This window comes from Aethina tumida, chromosome 4 (genome assembly GCF_024364675.1).
Source record: "Aethina tumida isolate Nest 87 chromosome 4, icAetTumi1.1, whole genome shotgun sequence".
Lineage (NCBI taxonomy): Eukaryota > Metazoa > Arthropoda > Insecta > Coleoptera > Nitidulidae > Aethina > Aethina tumida.
In genome coordinates, this window is record NC_065438.1 from 12,981,899 (window position 1) to 12,999,187 (window position 17,289).

At 32.5% G+C, this 17,289-nt stretch overlaps 6 protein-coding genes across 8 annotated transcripts; 3 read left to right on the forward strand and 3 right to left on the reverse strand.

Moving 5' to 3' along the window:
* Positions 1-10: 10 nt before the first annotated feature.
* On the reverse strand, positions 11-1,463 carry LOC109598467 (RNA-binding protein 48). 2 transcript variants are annotated; one of them, XM_020014377.2, is made up of 3 exons: positions 1,317-1,463; positions 733-848; positions 11-676 (listed from the first exon to the last, which is right to left on the reverse strand). In XM_020014377.2, exons 2-3 carry the CDS (start codon positions 829-831, stop codon positions 11-13), a joined length of 765 nt encoding a protein of 254 aa, XP_019869936.2. In that variant the 5' UTR covers positions 832-848; positions 1,317-1,463. The 2 variants fall into 2 exon arrangements, with proteins under 2 accessions (XP_019869936.2, XP_049823010.1); XM_049967053.1 differs by lacking the exon at positions 1,317-1,463 and having other exon boundaries at positions 733-957.
* Positions 1,464-1,546: 83 nt separating this feature from the next.
* LOC109598478 (coatomer subunit beta') lies at positions 1,547-4,977 on the forward strand. The gene is made up of 8 exons (XM_020014388.2): positions 1,547-1,646; positions 1,705-2,056; positions 2,111-2,314; positions 2,368-2,547; positions 2,608-2,868; positions 2,924-4,493; positions 4,549-4,651; positions 4,710-4,977. The coding sequence occupies exons 1-8, from the start codon at positions 1,644-1,646 to the stop codon at positions 4,752-4,754; spliced, it is 2,718 nt and encodes a 905-aa protein (XP_019869947.2). The 5' UTR covers positions 1,547-1,643; the 3' UTR covers positions 4,755-4,977.
* Positions 4,967-6,788, reverse strand: LOC109598480 (aladin). The gene is made up of 5 exons (XM_020014391.2): positions 6,601-6,788; positions 5,998-6,543; positions 5,691-5,944; positions 5,272-5,634; positions 4,967-5,219 (listed from the first exon to the last, which is right to left on the reverse strand). The coding sequence occupies exons 1-5, from the start codon at positions 6,718-6,720 to the stop codon at positions 5,006-5,008; spliced, it is 1,497 nt and encodes a 498-aa protein (XP_019869950.1). The 5' UTR covers positions 6,721-6,788; the 3' UTR covers positions 4,967-5,005.
* Positions 6,731-9,053, forward strand: LOC109598479 (cysteine-rich protein 2-binding protein). 2 transcript variants are annotated; one of them, XM_020014389.2, is made up of 8 exons: positions 6,735-7,107; positions 7,158-7,295; positions 7,350-7,504; positions 7,558-7,822; positions 7,874-8,046; positions 8,097-8,390; positions 8,445-8,626; positions 8,685-9,053. In XM_020014389.2, exons 1-8 carry the CDS (start codon positions 6,881-6,883, stop codon positions 8,856-8,858), a joined length of 1,608 nt encoding a protein of 535 aa, XP_019869948.1. In that variant the 5' UTR covers positions 6,735-6,880; the 3' UTR covers positions 8,859-9,053. The 2 variants fall into 2 exon arrangements, with proteins under 2 accessions (XP_019869949.1, XP_019869948.1); XM_020014390.2 differs by lacking the exon at positions 8,685-9,053 and having other exon boundaries at positions 6,731-7,107; positions 8,435-8,601.
* Positions 9,054-9,285: 232 nt separating this feature from the next.
* LOC109598469 (PAX3- and PAX7-binding protein 1) lies at positions 9,286-12,040 on the reverse strand. The gene is made up of 6 exons (XM_020014379.2): positions 11,543-12,040; positions 11,292-11,490; positions 11,054-11,226; positions 10,525-11,001; positions 10,293-10,472; positions 9,286-10,229 (listed from the first exon to the last, which is right to left on the reverse strand). Exons 1-6 carry the CDS (start codon positions 11,955-11,957, stop codon positions 9,331-9,333), a joined length of 2,343 nt encoding a protein of 780 aa, XP_019869938.2. The 5' UTR covers positions 11,958-12,040; the 3' UTR covers positions 9,286-9,330.
* A 117-nt stretch (positions 12,041-12,157) lies between these two features.
* Positions 12,158-16,620, forward strand: LOC109598470 (very-long-chain (3R)-3-hydroxyacyl-CoA dehydratase hpo-8). Its single transcript, XM_020014380.2, has 4 exons — positions 12,158-12,433; positions 14,277-14,621; positions 16,140-16,318; positions 16,374-16,620. Exons 1-4 carry the CDS (start codon positions 12,348-12,350, stop codon positions 16,451-16,453), a joined length of 690 nt encoding a protein of 229 aa, XP_019869939.1. The 5' UTR covers positions 12,158-12,347; the 3' UTR covers positions 16,454-16,620.
* The last annotated feature ends 669 nt before the right edge of the window (positions 16,621-17,289 follow it).

The window sequence follows — 17,289 nt, forward strand, 5'->3', positions numbered from 1 at the left end:
TTATTTTTTTTTATTTCTTTATAATGTCCTTTTTAAATACAATTCTTTTTTCTGGTAGTTTAACTTGACTTGGGATAATTTTAGGTTTTTTACATTCAGAATTTTCTATTGAATCTTCATATGACCTTTTACTTGAACTTGCAGGAAAAATATTTTGTTCAGGCATTTTTGGTCCTATCATTTGTGCATCTGGATTATTTGTAGGTTTTCTTAAAATTGGATCATCTTCAGAATAAATGTCTTGTAACTTTATTCCTTCATTTGCTTGTTGTTTTTCAATATGTACTCTTCTATTATCAAATTTTTTCTCTTTATTGATAGGTTTCACAAAAGATTCATTTTGATTTGGTAACCTGTTTAATACATCCTTATTCCTTTGCAACAATTTAAGCCTGGTTTCCTCAACAGACTCGAACTCAGGTGCATAACACACATGCAAAATTCCTCCATAAAATGATCTATTATCTATCAGTCGTTTTGCAATTCTAGCTGATTGTATTCTATCAAATTGCACATGGTAACATTCAGTAAATGCTTCAATTTTATATCCTTGTGTAACATAGATTTTTATCACTTTTCCATATTTAGAACACAGATTTTTTAACTCTGGTCTTAAATTGATTTTTGGGACACCATAAATGAACAAATGTTGAGATTCATTGTTTACTGTATAAACCTAAAATAAATTCCATTAAATTATATAAGCACTATTATGGTATTTTGATTTCTTACTTTGACTGCAGTAAGTTTTCTTCCTTGTCGATATGCCGGTCTCGTTTTACAAAGCTCTAATTGTTTATGATGTTCAACTTCTTTCTCTGTGGGTTCCATATTTTTTTACATTGAGCCTATGAAGAGAAATTAATGTTAGCTCAAGTTTAATAATTTGAGGTAAAAGTTTTAAACCAGGTTAATTTAAATCATCTATATAGAATATGGAATCTTTTGAATTGAAAAATTAGCAGTAATAAATAATACAATTCAAACTGGTTGTTATAATAAATATACATTTAAATTATTTATTTAGTTTTATTATATTTTGTTAAAATTGAATAAAACTTGATAATATATGGAAAAATAATACAAAAAAGCAAATATTTTGTAAATTGAACCAAATTTTGTAGCCAAATGGGATTATGATAACTCCATATCAGAGTTATCACTTTTGCTGACACTTTTATTACACAAGATTTTCACAAACATGTAACTAATGAGGAAAAGGTCCAACAACAATCTATATTATGCTTGTACATCTGTTTATTATAACTTTAAAATTTGTGATATGGAAGTAAAAGAATCAACTAAAAAACTTTTACCTATATTTACTAGTTTATTTCCGAACTTTAAAACATATTTTAAGGATATTCATTGTATACAAAAACAAACTTTGGTAATAAACTGTTTATTAACACGGTTTAGATATTTAAACTTATAATATTTACAAACTGAATGTGATTGTGACATTTAATTCTTCCATATGATCAAATAACCTCTAGTTAAAATTTGCATTTTTGGTGTTTCGTAGTTGGTACTCATCAGCCACGTCTTGAGATTTGACATTGACAGATCCGCTGATGTGTTTATAAATCGTGTCAATATTCCGAAAATTTGAAGAAGTATAGAAAAAATAAAACAAATTAAAAATGGTATTAACTTTAACTCGCCGCTAGAACCTTTTGGTAATAAATTATCACTATTTTCCAGCCTTTAAGATTAGATATTAAGAGAAGACTAACAGCTCGATCAGACAGAGTAAAATGTGTGGATTTACATCCAACAGAGCCATGGATGCTCTGTTCTTTATACAGCGGCAACATAAACGTTTGGAATCACGAAAGCCAGCAGTTAGTTAAAACTTTTGAAGTATGTGATCTTCCTGTTAGAGCTGCTAAGTTTGTGCCCAGAAAAAACTGGATTGTCAGTGGTTCAGATGATACTCAAATTAGAGTCTTTAATTATAACACATTGGATAGGGTGCATGCTTTTGAAGCTCACTCTGATTACCTCAGATGTATTGTAGTTCATCCTACACAGCCCTACATATTGACAAGTAGTGGTATGTTACTGGTTCTTATTAGTTTTACTTAGATAATAAAATTGAGTGTTTCAGATGATATGCTTATAAAATTGTGGAATTGGGAGAAAGCCTGGGCATGTCAGCAGACCTTTGAGGGCCATTCCCATTACATCATGCAAATTGCAATTAATCCTAAAGATAATAACACATTTGCTAGTGCATCACTTGATAGAACTCTGAAGGTGTGGCAATTGGGTGCATCCACAGCCAATTTCACTTTGGAAGGACATGAAAAAGGTATGCCTTTATACACCCAATAGACCATAGCACATTCAATTTATATTTCATAGGTGTCAATTGTGTGGATTATTACCATGGGGGTGACAAACCTTATCTTATTTCTGGAGCTGATGACCGTTTAGTTAAAATTTGGGATTACCAGAACAAAACCTGTGTGCAAACTCTAGAGGGACACACTTTAAATGTATCTGCTGTGTGTTTCCATCCAGAATTACCAGTTGTATTAACAGGTAAAATAAATTTAAACAAACATCCAATTATAGTTTAAAAACTTGATTTATAAACAACAGGAAGTGAAGATGGCACAGTTAGAGTATGGCATGCCAACACAAACAGATTGGAAAGCAGTCTAAACTATGGATTTGAGAGAGTGTGGGCCATTGCCTGTCTCAAGGGATCCAACAATGTAGCCTTGGGTTATGATGAAGGCAGTATTTTAGTAAAAGTGGGCAGGGAGGAACCAGCAGTCAGTATGGATGCCAGTGGTGGAAAGATCATATGGGCCAAACACTCTGAACTACAGCAAGCCAATTTGAAAGCTCTGCCTGAAGGTAAATTTACTCTTTTAACGTTCTTAGAGTTTTCACGTCAAAATTCTTTTTACAGGTGCCGAAATCCGAGACGGCGAAAGACTTCCGGTCGCCGTTAAGGACATGGGAGCATGTGAAATCTATCCGCAAACAATCCAACACAATCCCAACGGCAGGTTCGTCGTTGTATGCGGTGACGGCGAGTACATAATCTACACCGCAATGGCGTTGCGTAACAAGGCCTTCGGTAGCGCACAAGAATTTGTTTGGGCCCAAGACTCCAGTGAGTATGCCATCAGAGAGTCCGGGTCGACGGTGAAGATCTTCAAGAACTTCAAGGAGAAGAAGAGCTTCAAGTCCGACTTTGGGGCTGAAGGAATATTCGGCGGATTTTTGTTGGGTGTCAAGTCGGTGTCTGGGTTGAGTTTTTATGATTGGGACTCATTGGAATTGATCAGGAGGATTGAGATTCAACCTAGAGCTGTTTATTGGTCGGACAGCGGTAAATTGGTTTGTTTGGCTACTGAAGATAGCTATTACATTCTTTCTTACGATTCTGACCAGGTGCAGATTGCAAAAGATAACAATCAGGTAGCAGAAGATGGAGTTGAAACAGCATTTGATGTCTTGGGTGAAGTCAATGAATCTGTCAGAACTGGTCTATGGGTTGGTGACTGCTTTATATACACCAACGCTGTAAATCGTATTAACTATTTTGTTGGTGGCGAATTGGTCACTATTGCGCATTTAGATAGACCCTTGTACGTACTCGGTTATGTGCCGAAAGACGACAGACTATATTTGGTTGACAAAGAGTTGGGTGTGGTCAGCTACCAACTCCTCCTTTCTGTACTTGAGTACCAAACTGCCGTAATGCGAAGGGACTTTGTCACTGCTGACAGAGTGTTGCCTTCAATTCCCAAAGAACACAGAACACGCGTTGCTCATTTCTTGGAGAAACAAGGCTTCAAACAACAGGCTCTAGCCGTCAGCACTGACCCAGAACATCGTTTCGAGCTAGCTGTTGCTTTGGAAGATTTAAATACTGCTCGAATTTTGGCACAAGAGGCTAATAACCCACAAAAATGGAGTCAATTAGGGGAACTTGCTGCTTCTACAAACAACTTGCAACTAGCTAAAGAATGTATGAAAAAGGCACAAGATTTTGGTGGCCTACTTCTACTATCCACCAGTTCTGGTGATGCGGAGTTGGTCAAGACTTTAGGAGAAAGCACACATGAAGAAGGCAAATATAATTTGTCTTTCTTGTCGTTCTTCCTTTTGGGTGACTTAAGAAAATGTTTGGACATTCTGATATCTACTGGTAGGTTGCCTGAGGCAGCATTCTTTGCCAGATCATACCTTCCCGATAAAATCTCGGAAGTAGTACAGTTGTGGAGAGAGAAGTTATCACAAACTAATGAAAAAGCCGGACAAAGCCTGGCCGATCCTAAAGACTACGAGAATTTATTCCCAGGATTGCAAGAAGCAATTGAAGCACAAAAACACTATGAGAGAACTGCACGACCTGTTCCTGCCTGCAAAGCGCAGAGCGTGAAACCAAATTTAGAAAGGAACCTTTTAGATGAGGCATTGTCCAACTTAATTCCTTCAATTGGAGCCAGTTCATCGCGACCAGACACAACGTAAATAACGATTACATAAATATACAAACTTGTTGTTAATGGTTGATTTTTTTAGGCTGCCTGTTTCTCAAATGAACAACCTCAGAATAGATCAAGACGATGACGACCTAGACTTGGATCTTGATGGTGTCAACATTGATGATAATATTGATACATCTGTGAGTTAACAAACTTATTTTTAGTTATTTCAATTTACTTAAATATTTTCTTTTTTAGGACATCAACCTAGATGATGACCTCTTGGGTGATGAAATCAAATAATTTCATAGTATTACCATATATATAATATTTTGGTTATTATTTAATCATTCCTACGTGAACTTTTTAAAAAAAGATGAGGATTTTAAAGATTGTATTGTGTATTATATTAAATAATTTAAGTAAAAAACTTTTATAATGTTCCCTTAAATGCCTAAATATTCTTTTAATAAACTAAAGCTATGAGTAATGTTACTAATCTTGTAAATAAAAAATAAATATTTAAAAATATATTTCATTTGTATAAAAATTAATTAAAAATATCTTGACATAGAACTATTCATTGTAGAAAGTAATGATGCGTTTATAGATTGATTTTGTTCCTGACGATTAAGGTCCGTATATATAATTGGATAATATTGAATTCTCCCACTGGACCATCCAATTGTTAGACAAGCACCACATTCAAAATTTTGTTGAAAAGTTATAACGCTCGGTTTTTCCTCTGGTAAACCAATAATCAAAGAACTAAAATAAAATCAATTATAGATAATATTACATAACAAAGTCTAATTTTTACCTTGGTACAAGTTGGACTCCACCAGGTTTGACAATTCCAAATACAGTAACACAATTAGTTTCTTGATAAACAACAGCCAAGTGCCTGCCTTTTGGATCTGTTTCCATGCTCTGTATTAAACCACCAACCATAACTCCATCAATATCTACTTTAGTTACGTCGAAAATTGGTTGAGCCTTATTGGACGACGATTCTATATCCGAAGTAAATACTATGTCTGATTTTACCATTACATTATAAATTATTGGCTCATTATTTGTTGCAAATAGTAAACTATTACCGCCCTCAGCCCAACAAGCTGATTGAACTCTACCATCTAAAACTGTCCATCTCTCACACTCCCAATTTCGACAATCCCATACTCTGAAAAATATTACAAAAATTATGCATGTGTGGGAGTTGGTTGTAACTGTTTTTACCTGAAAACAACTCCATTTGAACAACTGAACAATTTTTCACCAGATGGTGACCATTTAATTAAAACATTCCCATTTCCTGCAGGCCTTTTCAAGGCACTGGTTCTGTTTAGTTCCACATCCCATACCATTATTGTATTATCACAGGCAGCTGCTGATATTAATAAATCACCTTTAGGTGACCAAGCTATGCTCATCACAGCTTTGTGTTCAATTCTGTGTAAGATTGTAGCATTACTTATTGAAGGCCTTGCCACCTAATAAAAGAACTGTAAATAAATTATTCTGATCTTTTCTGAAGACATCTTACCAGTGAATTAGGATCAATATTCCATACAATAATTCCAGTTTCATGTGCTACAGCAATTTCACTGCTAGACATTGGCCTCCATGCAACACAGGTGACATTTTTCTGTTGCTTGCATCTTAGCAAAGGAGTGAACTGTGTATCACTGCTGTAAACTCTAACACTGTCATCACATGTGGCAACAGCCAGTTTGTTATAGTATGGATGCCAAGCAATATATCTAATTGTGTTGTTACACCAGTTTTTGGTTTGTGACAAGTTATCTATTAAACTAGTGCTTGAGTAACGAATATTTGGATTAAAGATCACTTGAACTTTTCTTACATATTTTAAAACATTTAACAACAACTTAGAACTTTTAGAAACAATCATATGATGACTTGAACTGGCTAATCTCAAAGCTTCTACCCAACCCTGTTCATAGTAAACCTGGGTGAGCTGCTTAAGGAATGGAACATCAACAGGTAAAAATAAAGCCCTTCCTTCATCCCCTGATGACACGGGGTGCAGTAAATCCCTTGTAATGTGGATTTCTGGATAATTTTCCACCTAAAATGTTTTATTAATAAAAAAACTGGCATTGATATAACCTATGAATAAAATTACCGCAGATGTAAATGCATTAACACGAGCGTATTCGAAATTCATACATTGCATTCGACCATTTATTTCACAGACACTTATTTCACCATCATTTGGTATCTCAAATTCTTCCAACGTCCTCATTATTATCTTTGTGTGTCTGTCCGTTGAAACCACCGTAACCGCTTAAATTTTAAACTTAATCTAACCTAAAGTGAATGTTTCAATAAGCATTTGAACTACTGCCTAACCTTAACGTTTAGTGTCTGGTTTGATTAAGTAAACAAATTAATTTACTTGGATTATGGATTACTTCGTAGTGAAAAAGGAGTGCAAGTATTGTCACAAACCACTTGAACTTTGTAGAGATGAAGGTCTTATGTGTTCAGTGTGCAATAAACATATACATGTGAAGTGTTTAAAGAGGGGCTCAACACCTGGTGGACTTTATGGAGACCTATTTTTCTCGTTAATTTGCCAAGAGTGTTCGTCGAATAATACGGAGACCTTCTGTAGAAACAAAATGTCCTGGTAAGAGTTTATTTTTTATGATTTATTTGGTTTAATCTTCACCCTTTTAGGCTACAAGTTATTAATTTGGTGTTGTACCACTTACAAAATAAAAGTCCTGGCCTTGCCAGGAAAGGCTTCTTCCATTGGAGGAATCATGTTGCTACTTTTGTTGATAAGAATTGGGAAATATTATTTTCAAGTGATGTGTGAGTGAGCTATGAAAGTTATACTCATTTTTTATAATTTATTAATTTTTTTAGGAAAAAGAAGAAAAAATGGACTGGTACCATAGCTGGAACATTGTCACATTTCAGTAGTTTTGGCATATTTTTATCAGGAAGTCTGGTATTTAATGAACCAGCATGGTGGACTATAAATTATCCAAAATTGAGCCCAATTGTACTTTCTAACATATGTAAGTAAAGATTCCTATTAACACAACACCTGCTACTACTAATAAAATTTTAGATGCAATTTTAAGTTTGGACAGACAAAAGGCAAAGCTTAATCATGAAAAGAAATTGAAAACTGATGCAGAGATGTTCCAAGAAGTGTTACAAAAATGTATATCAGATGAGGAATTGATACAGCCATTTAATGTAACAAATATACATGCTGAAGTCAAGGAAGAACATGTTCCTGTGCCAAAACCCCTTCCTGTACCACCCATCAGAAACTCTGTATCAAGAAAAAGGACACAAATTATCCCTTCAATTGACAGTAATTCCAAAAAGTGAGTTTATTTGATTTTTACTTTTTTATGGGTAAATAGTTAGTTTTGCAGGATTTTAAAATTGTCGCATTCCGCAATTTTATCAGATGATTTAACCAGTCAGTTCAGCATTACAGAAACCAAAGTTCAATCTTCCTCTAAGCCAACTGTAAAAGTTAAAGAAGAGCCAAAAGAAAGTATTAAACTGCTTGATCCATTTTGCCATTACAATACTTCAATTAAAAGTTAGTATTTATATTTATTAAAAGAAATTATTACATACAAAATTTTACAGATTTTTCACGTTTAAAGTCGGAACAACTTTTGGTAAAACTGATAGGTGGAATAAGACAAGAATTGATATTGTCCCCCTACAGTGGCATTTACCTAAAACCTTACATAAGAAGGGACACTACAGTATTCCCTCAGTGGTTGAAACTGATGGCAGAATTGCAGTTAAAAGTCAACAAAAAAGATGAAAATTATGTACTGCCACCAAGAGAACCATTGGACTACACATATGTGCAGCCAGAACACATACCTGCTATCAACAGTTTATGCAATCAGTTTTTTTGGCCTGGCATTGATTGTTTGTAATTATTGATTTATATTAGCAATAGTTTATTTATGCAGTTTATTTTAGTGACAGAAAGTTTGCAGTATCCTGATTTTAGTTGTGTGGTATTGTACAAAAAGTTGATTGTGGCATTCGCCTTTTTGGTACCAGACGTAAAACACATAGAGAACTATATTTCGTTTGTGTTCACCAGACCTGGATGGAGGAACTGTGGTATAGCAAAATTCATGATATATCATCTCATTCAAGTAACAATAATAATTTAAGTCTTTGATTTATTCATTCTATGTATATTTTTAATTCTAGACCAGTTTGGGCAAGGACATTACACTTCATGTTTCTGTCAACAGTCCTGCACTGTTATTATATCAGAAATTCGGATTTAAAGTGGAACAATTTGTCGTTAATTTCTACGATAAATATTACAGAAACGATGTTAAGGAATCCAAGCATGCATTTTTTTGTAGACTGGAAAGATGAATTTGTTACTTCATATTACAAATCTGTGATATTAAGTAACAGTTTGATAACTCAGCCTGGTGAGTAAGAAATTGGTTATCAAACTCTTAAGCCTCATGAATTAAGTGCTATTATGCAAAATATAGGCCATATACATGGATATGTAAAATGTATATAAAAATAAATTTGATATAAATAAAAATTGAGTAATACTTGTTTAAGTATTTGAAACCTCAGAAGTACAGTGACGGCCAGAGAAGTAGCATTCATTACTGTTTAATGTTAATTAGGAAATGAAGACATCTAATTAAATAATGTCAAAACATGTTATATTTTATTAAGAAGTATTACACTATATTCTTTCTACAACAATTCATTTGTACATAAGTATGAAAAAGTTTAGGGTCAGAAATAAACTACTGTTATTATTTAAAGAATACTCAAAAGGTACAAATTAAAACTTTATTTACAGACCACATAAATAAAAGTTAAATTACACGTTAGAACGTAAAGTTTTCATAATACCTGTTAAAATATCAATAGACTCCAAATGCAACGGATTATTTTTGTCGAGTTGTTGGAATAACTGCATTGCGCTATTCCCAAACATTTTCAGTTCGGTCGCATTTTCCTGAAGCCAAATTCTAGGCAAAATCAAAGTTATTAATTTAAGTTTTTGAACTGCATCAGTTATAATACAAAATTTAATTGCACTAAGCAAATATCGATTTAATAACGAGTTTATCGCGATTTCTTTAAGCGTGTTGTCGTTTAAAATGCCTTGCCAACTAGTTATGTTTTTGAGTAGTTTTAATCCACTGGCAAACTGGCGTTGGAAAAAGGGTGATTTACTCTCTGCTAGTTTGGGTGTAATCGGTATGAAAACGTCGTGTTCTAAAGACATTTTCATTTTATGCATAATGCCATTGAAGAAGTTATTTAGGGATTTACTTGCAGGACCTAATGTTGGATATTTCCGTATGTATCTACTAATAATTCCAATAAGCCTCAGAGTTTGTGAGCTTGATAAAGGGTCCCAGCATCTGTCAACAAGTATGTTCAGTTTGGGGAGTATAACTTTTTCCACTATTGTGGGCAACAAGTTTATGTCTGGGTCTTTGGCTAAACTAACTTCAGTTTCATCATCATGTAATCCATAAAGAGCCATGGTTCTGTACCAGTCAAATTTTTCAATGTCTGAGTTATCATTTAATGGATCCCAAAATACTAAATTTAATCTTACAAGGGGACTAACAACTTTTGGCAAACACAAAGTGGCGTACGCTTCTGTGTATGCAGTTAAGTCGGTTTCTCGCCACTGCTCAAATTTGATAAGTATACTTGCGATTGAGGAGTATTCTTCCACCACATCTTCAAATACTTCTTGCAGTTCTGAAAAATTAATAATTACTGTTTAGTTTGGTATTTAAAATTAATATTTTTTTAATATATAACCTGTCTCAATTTGTTCTCTTTCCTTATCAAAATTCAACATGTCTTGTTGAGAAATTTCGTCGTCACTGGACATTCCTTCGACGTGTTTAGGTGCGCCAGGCACTTCTCTTGCTCTCCTTCTCCTTGTCCTTCTGCCTTCGCGTTCCGCAGCCCTTCTGATCTTCTCCTCATCATCAATTCCTACAAAATCAAAAATGTACAAACAATTAAAAAATAACGTAACGTAAATTACCTTTCCTGGCAATTCCTCCTTTAACAGTAGCCTCTTCAGCTTGATCTCTGACGTCTTGTCGTCTTCTCTCTATAAGCCACTCCGACTTTTTCGCCATTAAATCCATTGCCCGTTGTTCTAGAGAAGTTATAACGCCGACTTTCTCATCCAGGCATTCAACAAGATCTGTTATGTAACCCCTTAATTCTTGGTAAAATTTAAAACGCTCTGCAGCAACGGGTGCCTTGAATTTTAACGTCTCCAACTCCGAGGTAACTTCATCTATTTCAGTCCTAATTTGGTCTAACCGTTTGAGGTTGTTTTCTTGAGAATTCTTTAGGTTTTGGAAATGCTCCCTGAGTTTATCTGCTATCATTTGAGGCGTTCTAGGCACACCAGGTTCCATAACTGGTGTAACATTTGGTTGAGACTCCACTTGCTCACTAGGGTAGTCATTGTATTGCATGTATTCTTGCGCCATTGCCACAGCTGTGGCACCTATAATGATATATACATATAAAATTAAGGTCAATTAAGAGAAGCAACTTACTTGTAACTCCTTTCCTGATTTGCTGATCTTCCCAGTCATCATCAAGGTCATGGTCTGAATCTTGAGCAGCTAGGAACTGTTCACGCCGTCTTTCTTGATCCCTAAGTACAGGATTAACATCCATATCCATCCTTTCCTCATCACTTCCATCATGGTCATCTTCTCTCATTAATCTAAGTACAAGTTTGTATATAAAATATGTGAATCTTTATAATGCTGATATTTAAATGATGCATACCTCCCATTATCCTCCGGTTCTTCCTCTTCAGTGGGAATAAAATCACCTAATTCCCTTGCCCTTTGCCTTCTTTTCCTAGCAGCATGTATCATTGCAGCATCTGGAATAGCTCCAGACTCAAGGATACTTTTAAAATTATCTGGCTTGGAGAATCTGTGAACTGGACCTTCTTCATCCTCAGATGACAGATCATCTTTACCTTTAAAAAAATAATAAATAGATGTTAATTAAAAAAACATTGACCACCTTACCTGCACATAAAGCATCCCTGCCACTTAAAATAAGTGGTGGCGGAGGTGTGGGCGGTTTCTTGTGACTAGAATTAATAACCACAACCAAATCATCAGTCACAATTTCAGTTTTCGGATCCTTAGGCTTGACTTCCTCCTTTTCAGGTTTGGCCTCCTTTTTCTTGTTACGTTCCTTCTCGTACATGCGGAGCACCTTTTTACTGTGAGACGACTTTTTCACCTGAAACACTTCGCCTTCCTCCTCTGTCTCGAAGCTGAGCAATTTCTGTTTTTGTTTTTTGGACTTGTCTTTGCTTTTGTTTTCTTTTTCCACCGGGGCGACTTCTGGCACCCCCATGGGCTCGTCATCGTCGTCATTTTCGGTAAACACCCTTCTTTGAATTATATTCTTTTTCGGTTTACGAAAAAGCGACATTGTTTACTATGTGGTTGTAGACGTTTGAAGGTTAGGTTCTTCTTCCTCTTGTGACGTTTAAATACGGATTGACAATCTGTAATTAGTAATATGGGTTGCATACAAGTGACGGTAATAGTCCACAACAACATGACTTCTATGATTCATAGAAGGTTAGGAATAAGGTGATGTGAGGTAAACGATGTCTGTGATAAAGCAACTAGTTGCGGTAGGTTTCACTTGAGTGGGGAACTAACGTCGTGCGTGGAAGCGACAAAAATGTTCTGCTAACTGTTTTCTAGACAGGTTATCTGGTGGAATTTTTAGGATTAGTAGCTCTGACAAACTAGTGTATTTAATAGTGCACAAATCTGTTTAGAATAAGTGGGCTTAAAAAATAAATAGTAGAGTATGGCTAAGGCAAAACAAGAAAAAAGGACTCATTCATCAGGTGTTACAAACTATTTGATAGGCTATAATGGTATACAAACTGTAGGGTAAGTTAAATTAATATTTGTTATTATAATAATTTCTACTAAGAAATTAATTTATTTATTATCTTATGTAACTAATCTATACAATTATTATAATTTGTTTTATTGGAAGATTTATTTACTTTAAATTTATCTATTTAATTTAATTCTATCTTTATATTTCATTAATATTAGTAAATTGGTTATTCATTAAATTTTGAGTACACTACATTTGCCAATTATTTATTTTCTTATTATTTGAAATAAGGATAACACAGTTAACAATATAAAAAGTGGGATCAATAATTATTATTTCACATAATATACAACAACGTATTTATATCTTGACCTTAAATTTTGTAATGATTATTTTTGTCAAAGACATATATTTCTGTAGATGTCTTCTATTTTATTCTTGTTTTATTTTTGTTTTTGTTTGTAGATGAAGGTACAATTTATTAAAATTTTCCTACATTCCACAAATTATAAATCCATTCAGTTCTTAATGTTTGTAATTTGAAATTTAATGTAGTTTGTCTGAAGATTTTCTAATTTATAAACTGTAAACTTTCCAAATGTTATCTATTTGAATTAATATATTTTAAACTGTTATTGTTGCTTGTGATTTTGAATATGTAACTATTTTTATTCATATTTTGTGATTACATCATTGTTGTTAATATATTTCTAAAATATACCTTAGATATTTAAAAATACTTATTAATATTCAATTGACCATATAAATAAATATATTTTTTCCTGTTTTGGATATTTAAAAATTGTATACAGAAAATTGTTTACTTCAAAGATTTAATTAATATAATCATTATATTTAATATAATTATACAAGTTATTCTATTCTAAAATATAGGGTCAAAATTTGTAAACAGGTGGTAGAACATGTCTAATAATGAAGAAAATATATTTTTTCTCATATTTCCGTAATCTTTGGACCAATCAATCATGTTTAAATTTGATTTCAATGTTTGAAGAAAGTTAAAGTAATTTTCATACAAAATGAAGTAGGTATGATATGATGAATAATGATATATTTCTTTTATTTTATTATTATTATGAGATATTTTTCTGCATATCGTCTTACAGCAACACGTGCACTTTCATGACATTCTCCCAGAGTTAACAGTTTAACAACATATTAAGAATTTGTGCACATTATTCTAATGGTATTGCATTAAAATCACTTTAACTTTCTTTCTTCAAACATGAACACTGACATGGTTGTGTTTATTAAAATTAATCAGGAATACCATACTAAATTTGTACAGGTTTGGAACAAAGATTTCAACAAAACAATTTTTGAAAACAGTTTCTCAGTTTTTTTCGATAGGACAAACTAACTAAAAACATTTATTTAGATTTTGTTCATTGTTGAACGGGTTCTAACTGCTCTCAAATTTTGTTTTAGAAATTTTTCAAGGTGTATTATAGATATTAAAAAATACTTGTTAATAACTAATAAATGCAGTTTCCTGTTTTGGATATTTATAAAATTAAATGCAAAAATTTGTTACTTCAATGAATTCTGGTTAAAGAAAATTATTTTTATTTATATGTATAATTCATAATAAAAATTTAACAAATATTTTGCAATATCAGTATATTATATTTATAGACGTTTAAACACATTTAAACACGTGTATCATCTAATAATAGATTAACAAAATTTTAGTGACGTCCATTTAATTATTGTAAAACACGTTTAATAAAAATGAAAATAATTGTTTTCGTCGCAAGTTTAACAATATTAATATAGTGTTTTCGTAAATGCACCGAAGTAGTAATTTAATTTAATATTCTTTTGTAATTCGTTAATTTTAATGATCTCAATTGACCTTCTCGTTTCCAGTTGGAGCTACCTTCTGTACCTGATCATCCTTTATTACATTTACCCGACTTCCGTCTCGTTATACGAGACAGTTAAGTGGACGGTGATAATCTTCCAGAATGCTGCCGTCCTCGAAGTGGTCCACGCACAAATGGGCATCGTGCCCTCGAATCCGGCCGTTACGGCGTTCCAGGTGGCGTCCAGGGTGATGGTGGTGTGCGGGGTGCTGATGGCCACTCAAGCGGCCAGAGACACCATCGGCTTGCCGCTGGCTCTGATCGCCTGGTCAATCACCGAAGTCATCAGATACGGAAATTACACGTTGTCGTTGATGAACTGTGTGCCATACATTGTCAAGTGGTTAAGGTAAATATTCTAACTTTGGCGTTCAAGGCATATTCTGAATTTGCAAATAAATAAAAGTGTTTTCTAGACACTAGGGCTTCTAGGATATTCAAGCTGGTGCAGATTGTTAAACAAAAATTGTCAGTTTTGATAAATTTACACACACCATATGACCTCCAAGACTATCTGAAAAAAAAATCTTGGAGGTCAATTATGTCAAACAATTTGCATGTAAAACTGATATATTTATGGTAGTGAACTTTGACAATGTTAATATTTAAATTATAGCGTAAATACGTAGGTCAAACAAAAAGTAAATTAAAATTGTAAATCAATACTCATTAAAAAATTTAAATCTTATTTACATAAATTGTGACATTTATACAGGAAGTTTTTGCTTTTTAATGATACTTCTGTTTTTATAAATAAAACTGGATTTAAACACAAGCTACATATTCAATTTAAGTATGAACTTGAAGGTTGTTCACGTTTTGTTTTTGTTTAAAGTCAATGATACCAAAGTAACATGAGAAAATAAAGTTTATAGGGACATGAAAGTATAAAGTTTCTAATACAATAAATTACATATATTTTTTAAATTAAAAAAATGTTTATAATAATTATTATTTCTTAAACTTTGACATAAATCCATTCTAATTATTATTTGTGAATTAAAATAATTTCAATAAATAACACTACAAATTACAATAAATTTTCAATTTTCAATAAATTCAGAGTCAAAGCATTTTAATAATTTAAGTAAATTGATGAATTTTAATCTAAATTTTATGCATGTAAAATAGTAATAGTAAAATTCTAATTAGTAAATTACAAATTAACTTAAAAAATTAAGATTTGTCTTTAATTAAAAAAAAAACACGTTCAACAATGTTTTTGTAATTGTACGTGCATAAATAATAATAACTTAATTATCAACAAAGTAATTCATGTCAATTATATACCTTTTATTTTTACAAGTGTGTTTCATTTGTCAATATATATATTTTTAAGGCACACATCATTATTAACAATTTACAATACCGTCATAGTGGAAATTTACTTGTGTGATCCACGTGTCAAATACGGTTGTTTTGAGGCAGATATATAGAAGTCAGAAAATCACATTCGCAAAAATTTTAATTATCGTAAAATTCATTACGCGGCAAATATTTTTAATTGTTTGTAAGCACGTTCTGCAATTGGCGTCATATGTACCGCAAGATGAGTGGGTACACCTGACTATCCAGAGTTCAATGTTTTTCTTATTTCAATTAATTCCAAGATCAATTAAATGCCATGACCAGACTGAAAATCTAATTTGTCGATAATTACTGTGTTTATTAACGCTTAGATTTCGCAGACACTTTTAAATAATACATCATGGTGAACATGTACAACGTAATACAGAAGTGAATAATTATGCATTTAATTTCATACTAGTATAAATTACATGTCTGGAACATATATGTTGAGTTACTGAACTATAGTGTGTTACAATTATAATAAGTAAACAATAAATATACACACATTAACTTTCAGATATACAACATTTTATCCATTATACCCAATTGGAGTCACTGGCGAACTGCTTTGTATATTCGCTGCATCACAGGAAGTAGGCGACAATCAGATGTGGTCGTTCAAGTTGCCAAACCAAATTAACATGATATTTAATTATCAATACTTCTTATGGTTTACAATGTTCTTGTATATTCCATGTAAGTATTTTAGACAGTGATTCTGGTAATGGTATTAATAATTGTTTTATTTCAGTATTCCCACAAATGTATATGCACATGATCAACCAAAGGAAAAAAGTTTTAGGAAGAGTGACAAGTAAAAAGGAAAATTAAAGTATTTTCACAAAGATTCTCACACAAGTCTAATAATTGCATCTCACATGTTATGTGACTAGCACATTATAATAGAAGTCAGTTTTATAAATTGTTATATTTATTGTATTGTTTTGGTATTGGTATTTTTTACATAAGGCAATAAATGTTTAATTATATAAACTGAATTTTCGTGTAATGTCTTCTTCTGAATTCAGTCAATGCTTTCTCCAATTCGTTGGTTATTTGTAGATTTGTTGGGTTTGTTAGCATAAAAATATGTTCATTTTGATGGACAGTTTTTAACAATAAATCTAAAGTAACTATAGTTGTAACTTGTGTGTAATAAAAACCTTGAGGCAACCTAAATAATTAACAATTAAGAATATTTATGACACATTAAGCAAATTATAATAATACCTGAACTTCAAATCTCTGCAATGTGGCTCACTTACCAAGAGTTTGTCCAAAATTTGCTGTCTCTGCCTGTTTAGATTCGTAAAATTTAATTAAAACTTGTTCTTGAGTGAAATCCAACATTGAAACTGAGACTCAACAATTATTTCATTTCCCATTGTACTATTTTATAAATTAGACACTTTATGTTAGACATACCATTTTTGCATCTTATCTGTTTCTACATTAAATTTACTTGTTGCAGTGCTGTATTTATATACATTAGGATTACTACGTACAAAGTTTATTGCTAGTTTGCAAAGTCCACAATAACACTCACTGGCTGAGATATCAATAAATTTAAATGCCTTTTGTGGTCAGTTTTTTATTGTTATTATTATATTCAAAGTTAAAAGGAAAATTATAGTATTTTTACAAAAATTCTCACATAATAATATGCA